The 8,469-nt window shown below is 37.3% G+C and overlaps 1 protein-coding gene across 1 annotated transcript in view; it reads right to left on the reverse strand.

Annotated features, from left to right (window-relative positions):
- The window catches only part of LOC149786196 (glutamate carboxypeptidase 2-like), a 158,837-nt gene extending 150,800 nt beyond the window's left edge, over positions 1-8,037 (reverse strand). The window contains exons 1-2 of the mRNA XM_089976552.1: positions 7,890-8,037; positions 1,198-1,235 (exon numbers count right to left, since the gene is read on the reverse strand). Of these exons, the coding sequence (XP_089832678.1) occupies positions 1,198-1,224 (27 nt within the window). The 5' untranslated portion in view covers positions 1,225-1,235; positions 7,890-8,037. The remainder of the gene's footprint in view (positions 1-1,197; positions 1,236-7,889) is intronic.
- Between the last annotated feature and the right edge of the window lie 432 nt (positions 8,038-8,469).

Consider the following 8,469-nt stretch of genomic DNA (forward strand, 5'->3'; position numbering starts at 1 on the left):
AAACTCTATGTTAAATTCCCATTGTCCCTAAAGTGGCCCAGCGTTTTTCTCCATGTTAAATTTCCATTGTCCCTAAAGTGGCCCAGGGGTGTTTTTAATGCAAAGTCCCATTGTCCCTAATGTGGCCCCATTCACTACTGAGGGAATGGGTTTCATATGCTTCATCTTATGTCACTTGTTTAGGCCCGAATAAACAGTAACACAAAAGAGTGAAAACAACGAGCTTTTAAAAAATACAATAATTTATTTCCTTGGAAAAATTCTATAAAAATGACAGAAAAAAAATATGAACTTACGGTTTTATAGAATCAAATCCAAAAATGATCCAAAAATAATTCAGGAATTAAATTTTAGTAGTCCTAATAACAAAATGTTATACTGATTTCACGTTCGAATCTCGACGAAGAATCCAAGATGAAAGACGATGACGTATGCTACAATCTGTAGTGTTGAAGTCTACAGTTCCTTGTAGAAATAAGAATTATCACTCCAGTTTCTGATACCTGAATATATACTAAAAGTCATATATTCTTCCAACTTTGGGGAAATTGTGCTAAATCTGAGCTTGAAAGGATTTATGAACTTCAGAAATGAGCAGCACACGTAATTTTAGGAGTATCTGTTGATCATCCCTCAAAAGCATTGTTTACAGAACTAAAATGGTTCCCAATATATGACAGGATAAGATTTTCACAAGGCAGTTATTTTATATACATGTCTGCATGAAACTGCACCAGAGTACCTTCAGGACTTATTCAGACCTTTTTCAGCACAATATCAGTTGAAATCAATATCACATGGAAACCTTCTAGCACCAAAACCAAGAACAGAGCAATTCAAAAAGAGCTCCCAATACTCTGGTACAGTTCTGTGGAAAAGCTTCCACTACATGTAAAATCTGCTAAAAATATTATAGTATTTAAGAGGAGATATCATGAGCATATAAGTGTTTCTAAAAGATAATGGAATTTAGTATCTTAATACTAAATACGTTAAAATACACAGATATTATTGATATTTTCATATAATGTGCATTGTTATACTTTCCTTAAGCGGGCCTCATGGGAGAATAATCATTGGCTAATAAGTCACCTTCTATAAATAAAGCATTATTATTATTATTATTATTATTATTATTATTATTATAAACCAAAGCAATAGAGAAAACTAGTAGAAATTTGGAAATAGTTTACTTACCTCCATTTTGGAACCTAGTAGACTCATTGGAATAATAACTGAAAAGATAAATATAAGATGTAAATCTGTTATTTCAGCAGTTACTGTCACACACACACACACACACACACACACACACACACACACACACTACTATCATACAAGTTAAAGAATTATTAATTTGTACTCTACAAAGAGTCAAGCCCATGTTCAAGGGTAAACGGCACCCATCACCTTGCCTGCATACACCAACCCATATTCCATCACGAACAGGCACACATCACCAAAACATTATGCTGCTTGATTGGTTGTTGTTGTTGTTGTTGTAGGGTTTAACGCCATTTTTCAGCACACGATAGACCATACATGGCGGCCAGTATTAATGGTGGAGGAAGAACCCTGAAAACCCTGGAAAGAACCACCGACCCACGAGAAGCTACTGGCAAGCTTTCTCACATACCCACATTGGCCGAATCCGAGACTCGAACCCAGGCAGACAGAGGTGAGATGGCAGTAGTCCGTAACGGAGTGCGCTCTAGACCACTCGGCCACTCAGGGCCCACTACTTAATTGGTGTTATATGCACTCGTGTGTAGCAGACACACTCGGAGGAAAACCTAGTATCTAATTATCGTTATATCCAGTCATTCCGGATTCCTATGAAATAACTAAAGGTATATAGGATTCATAATAGAGAATTGTAAATATACACCAGACAGAATGGCAAGTGCTATCCCTGGATTCTACAGGAGAATGCTTGATAATAGTAGGCAGAATTAATATTTATAACAAATAATACTATCTTACAGGTTTGAGAATTTGTCATTCGCACTCTACGGAGATTCAAACCATTGTCCGCTGGTAAATGGCACTCATTGCTTTGCCTGCAAACACCGGCCAAGCACACATCACCAAAAAAATGATGCTACTTGATCTGCATCGAGGGATCACGTGTGTTAGGGACTGATTAAGATAAATGCAATAAACCAACAACTAATAGTGCAAAACTAGTTCCTAACTAGCCTGAGTGCTTTTACTCTTAATGAGTCTTTTTCAAAGGCAAAAGCAAAACGGAGACAAGACACAGAAACAAAAAATCATGAAGGTTACACAAATTTACATGACTTTTTTCTACAAGAAATTAAAAGAATTGAAAATATAAAAAGAATTTCAAGCTTTATTTCCTGTTTCCAGAAAGTGAAAATTCTTTGTTGCACTAATGATTTCTAGAAAATAACTTGAGAAATATATCGAATAAAGAATGTTATTTGAAGAAACAAAATGAGCTGTAAAGGAAAACTGACGAGTAGCATTGTGTTCAATATAAAATTAAAAAGCCATAACAAAACCAATCACATATTAAAATGACCCAAGAACATGTTAAGAGCGTTTCTATGCCAGCGATGACGATATAATAAAATTACGCACTGACATTGATCAAAAATCCATGTAGGTATAGCATGTGATGTCAAGAAATTGACAAAATCAGTCGTTTTGTCTGTCGAATCAGACATATCTTTTGGGTGCGAAAATAGGACTAGAACTACTTTCTTAATAAAATAGGCACAGCTTCTGGAACGCGCACGTACTCACAAAAACATGGACCTGTAGTCTGTACAGTATTCACAGTCTCTTCATTTCCTCTAAGTATGTTACAACACGCCGATTTTTGAATATTCTAATACCTGTGGATAAGTTTTCCCTATCCAACATGATATCACATACAATATGGAAGAAATGCTGTTTGGACGCTATTGAACAATGTGAGATCATTGTGTGCATTTTGTTCATTAACGAAGCCCTGGATTTCATTGAGACAAATTACTGACTCGTTTTGGATTAAAAAAATTCTAGAAACAAATGGTATAGCTAAACAACGTAGTTTAACTCCACGGAACGATAAAGCCATCTTCAATACTTTCAGCACGGGTCTAACATTCCAACGTTGTCAGCTGGGCGCAAACATTCATTTAAATATGTGTTTGTATTAATTTTAGAACGAATTTATTATACCCGAAATATGATAGGCTGTCGTAATTCACTTTCATTATTCTTTGTTGGCAATGATGCAATAAAGAGTGGTGATTTTATTTTTAAAAATCGTGCGTTTCTTATTATTTGATGAATAACATTTATTGTTCTTGGATGTTCATTATTTTTTCTCAATCTTTCATGAATATACAAAGCGATGTGTTCCCCTGTCTTGCAGTCATCTTCTACCAGTCAACAAGAATGAGTTCGAGTGTCAGAAGCCCGATTGACTGAGGCTTGTAGAGGTTGAAGTACCTCCGTGACCACGTGGAATATGTGGACATGTATTTCAATATGTGCTTCGTTAAACGACGGACAATCTACTTCAGGATGGACAAAGAATTAATAGTGGATGTATTGCAGGGAGAGAAAGAAAGTGTGTGTGTGTGTGTGTGTGTAAATAGGAGTTTTAACGTAGCTTCAGCAATTTATCAGTCATATCGCTACGATGTCTGCAGTGTGGCAGTTTATAGTGATGTCTAGCACTGGGGCATCCAGAAGAAGACATGTAGCATGATGTCCCACCCAGTCACATTATCCTGATGGGCCCCGAGTGGCCGAGTGCTAAAGCGCTCTCCGTTACGGATCACTGCCATCACACCTCCGTCTGCGCGGGTTCGATTCTCGGATTCGGCCAATGTGGGTATCTGAGAATGCTTGCCAGTAGTTTCTCTAGGGTCGGTAGTTCTTTCTGGGGTTTTCCCGGGTTCTTCCTCCGCCATTAATACTGGCCGCCATGTATAGCCTATCGTGTGCTGAAAAATGGCGTCAATCCCTACAACAACATTATCCTGACACCAGGCCGACCAGTCCTAACACTAACCTCTTAATGCTGAGCGCCAAGCGAGGTAGCTGTTAGTACCATTTTTGTAAGACTCGGCCAGGGGTTCGAACCCACAACCTCCCGCTTCCGAGAAAGAAAATTAAAAGAATGTCCGGGAGGAATAGAAGTAGTTGCAGGTGGAGAAGCATCACAGAGAAAAGCAACGACTCGGCGAGGAGCTGGATCTATTCCACCAATGGATGGTGTCTAAGCATCAGCAGCATCATTAGTCACCTACAGCATCACCACAGCAAGAACCTCTCATCCCAAAGGTAGCGGAGTGGGGGAGTGAGGCTAATCAGCAGTTTGGTATGTCCGTATCCATGAACCCATTAAGTGGAAACCAGTTGACAAATAGCTGCTTGAGTTGAAACCACCAGCCTGGTTGCTTCTCAGGGATATCACAAAGACCCTTTTCTGGGCCACCCAGCTTTCTAGAAATATGAGACTGCACAATAGTGTCAAAACGGGCTCTCTTTTAAGGTTGTGTATTGTTATGAATATGTAACCTACATTGCTTGTTGGGTTTTCTTTAATTCATTATATGCTGCGTATAACTGTATGTTGTACTTGACCTTATCCAAAATCAAGTTCACTATGTTTCTGATTTGGGACACTAATGGTGTTTTTATTCTGTAAACAAATAATACATTGCTGATATTTCCCTATGAGTGTGGGTTCAATATTAGGGTCATTATCAATAGAAGCATACACATATAATATTGTCCTGGTTTCGATTATTGGATCTTTACGTCATTCTATAAGATAATTTTAGCAACAGAAACTTCTAGAATGGAAGTTTCCATTAAGTAATGGGTTTTGTTTTGCTTTGTTTTGTGTTTTTTGTGGTCTAATTGTGACCTATGTTAAGTAGAACGCTTTTATAATCTTGTTTACATGATAAATTTTTCATTCTTGCTTTAACAGCTTTTGACAGAAAATCTGTCTTTTGCTGTGTTCAGCATTTTGATTTAGGCTGGAATTATTTGTTAAAATTATTATTAACTGGACTTACAAAGTGCTCAGCAATATTCCTGGAGAAAACTTTTTTTTGTTGGAATTATGTGAATTCAAACAAGTATATCTTGGATTATATTATTGTGATTCACCCAAAAACTGTTGAAAGATCATCCCACTTTAGGAAACTGTTACATTAGTACATTCGAGACTACAGGCACATCAACACCATCATTGCATCTTATTTGTAATACCACCAGAATTTAATTAGAATTTTATTCATTAAGATTGGTGATAAACGTTTTTGGACTATTTGGGATTTAATCTGTATTACTGTAATTTTTTATATAAAAAAGATTTGCTTTGTTTTTTTAGGGAAATAAATTTGCTAAATTTTACAAAGCTTGTTGCTCTTTTCTGTTACTTAGTTAAGGACCATAGATTTGTATTATTATATAGGTGTATGTACGTATGCACTTATCTATATTTGCATTTCAAAACAAAACTTTAAATCCCACTGTGTTACAGTTTATAAGCGTAGGTCTGCGGACGTAAAGCGTGAGTGTTCGTACTCTTCTCCCTTCAACAATTTGGTTAACGTGTGAGGGTGTGGATGTGAGATTCTCTGTGAGACTGTCAATAGGCGGATAGGTGGCCTTCCTGTGATTACCCCTTTTGTTCTCTGAGAGGATCAGAGATAAAGAGTTCCAGTGGATGGTGGATTGTCTTTAGATATACTAGTGACATCACTCTCGTACAAATGTTACTCCGTTTGTAAAATTTTGAGAACAATATAAGAAATAAAAGAAACGAAATAATCTGGCAACGTCTCATGAACATCTGGTCTGTCCAAAAATAATCATACAGTCCACAGTAAGAGGAAAGAGAAAATTAGGCAGACAGAAGAAGAGATAGGAAGATAACATCAAAGAGTGGACAGACATGGACTTTATAAAGTCCCAAAAGAGCAGTGGAGAACAGGATAAAAGGGAGAGCAATTGTCATAAAGTCATCAGTGGCGCCCCAATTACCAGTCAGATTACGGGAGAAATTTTAAAAAAAATGGATGAAATGTTGCAGCGATGACATTGTATCTTTGAACAGGATGAAAGAAAAGACAATCTCTGAAATAGAACTAGATGCGCATCGGACCACTTCTCTGTTCGAGAACCCATAAGCCATGTCTATCTAGCTTCATTTGGGATTTAGGGATACGTATATGCAGACAGGAACGAGGTGTGCCATCACTGTTCAATGTATGCTGATTTTCTGTTAAACATTACACGCACAGTCCTCTAAACCAACAAGGCGTGACAAATTAGCTCAAAGGACGAATCAGTAAACTATGTTTACGCTACAACCTGCTCTTCCTACAACGTCCAAAGACATAAGAGACCGACCTTGTATCACGCAACCTGCTGTTCCTACAACGTCCAAAGACAATGAGACCGACATTGTACACGAACAAGCTCGGTAGACCCTGTTTATTCACCAATCAAATGCTAATTTATCTATATTACATTATATAAAGACCACATGTTTATAAAGATCACTTTTGGATAATACTCCCTGAGTGTTTGGTACACAGATGTTACAGAATCATACCAAAATTACTGATATGGATGTGTTACATTAAGGTGTACTGTATAATAGCCAACAAGCAGTCCAACATATTAAAATTTGGTATTTGACTAGTTGTGTGTAAGGTACATGTATATTAAACGATCTCATTATAAAATTTAAATATAATTAGTTCTAGAAATGTGTCTGAAAAGACAATCACAAACGTAATCAAGGTATGACTATCTTACCACACTATAGTCCGAGTTTCCTCTGACCCTTTTCACCCCATTTTTGATATTAGGATATTTATGCTGGGGTGTAGGGTCAGTGTTTACAGACCCTGCACCCCAACATAAATGTCCAAATATCAAAAATGGGGTGAGAAGGGTCAGAGGAAACTCAGACTAACCACTCTGTTTTGCTGGGGTATAAGTTTCTTTTGAACAATAAATGAAACTAGTTAAAATGCAACGACGCGTTTAATAATTGCCTGTTGGAATATATTATAGTGAATGTATTATAGACCTAGGATGAATCATTCGCTTAGAACTACCTGTTGCTACTGGTCTGCGAAAGGGAGCATAGTCCAGTGGACATTCGCAACGCTTCATTATGCATATATTCTCTTGATTTTAGTCATGGATCAAGCATGAACCTTCATGGTAGTATTCAATCAGAAATTACGCTATTTATCGTGTATTATTCTGATAAACGCTGTTAGGTGGTGAAAATTCCGAATCCGTACGGCGTTTCATGCAAGGTAAATGTCACACAAAGTCACGTGCAAGTTATGACCTCGTATGAACCATACAAATCTAAATCTGCACCTTAGATTTAGATTCTCGTCAAATGGTAGTTGTGCTATAATAAATGGTGTTTGGATAATTCGAACGAGAATCTAAGTTTGCTCTGAAATGTCAAACAATGAAGAGTTTGATTATGACTTCCCATACTCAACTATAAACAATTCATACTTTATTATTTTAACTGTTTGAGATTATGGGGGAATAAATCTTCCAAGAAAATGAAAATATGTAAAGAACAACTTCCAGTTAATAGAGCCTCCCATGTTTAATACAAAGAACCATCAACATCGCAAATGATGAATGTGCCGGTAAACTGGTTCGACATTATTTGGATACAAGCAAGTTAACCGTTGCGAAGTTTATGAACATGATATTGTCCATGACAGAAAAGAAAATATCAGCAACATATTATAATTGATGGTTGATCACTTATTGTAATATCCTGAACCAGTCATTTAGCTTTTCCTATCTCCAGTTTCCAAGTCTACAGTAAGTTAATACAGACCCCAAACGTGAGCTGGAAATTGACTTACCTGAAATATCTGTAGCGTAAGCATTACTCCGTATACACACCCGATCCGACTGGGATTGCTGAACATACGTTCTATTGGATGAGTTATTCACTTGAATAGTGACGTGACATAAATTATTTTCAAAGCACGTGATGTCTGGGCTGTACAAAGAGGCAGTGTAATAATTTTAGCTGCAACAGTGGCATGTGAGTTTAAACGTCAGCAAATACAGACAAGCCGCTGGTTTTTTGTTTATCACTCAATTTCTATAGAAATTCGGTCACTGTGATCTGTTGCTATCTTTAAATTTCCTTTCCTTTCCTAGCTGTTAGTTAGCCATGTGTTTGCTATTTAAATAACGTGACAGACATCAGGGGCGTCACTACGGGGTACGGGGTGTGCGGACTGCACCTGGTGACACCACCAAAGGGGGTGAAATAAAAATGACTTATACATTTTTTGAATTTTTGTCCAGGAACAAGGTCCATGGGGGCGACATGACGAGTTACCGCACATGACTTTCTATACAATTTTTGAATTTTTGTGGACGAAGGAGGTCCATGTGGGTGACACAATGAGTTACCACAGTGGGTGACACCAA

The sequence above is a fragment of the Sinohyriopsis cumingii genome, chromosome 12 (genome assembly GCF_028554795.1).
Source record: "Sinohyriopsis cumingii isolate HCF-2022 chromosome 12, ASM2855479v2, whole genome shotgun sequence".
In the NCBI taxonomy this organism is placed as follows: domain Eukaryota; kingdom Metazoa; phylum Mollusca; class Bivalvia; order Unionida; family Unionidae; genus Sinohyriopsis; species Sinohyriopsis cumingii.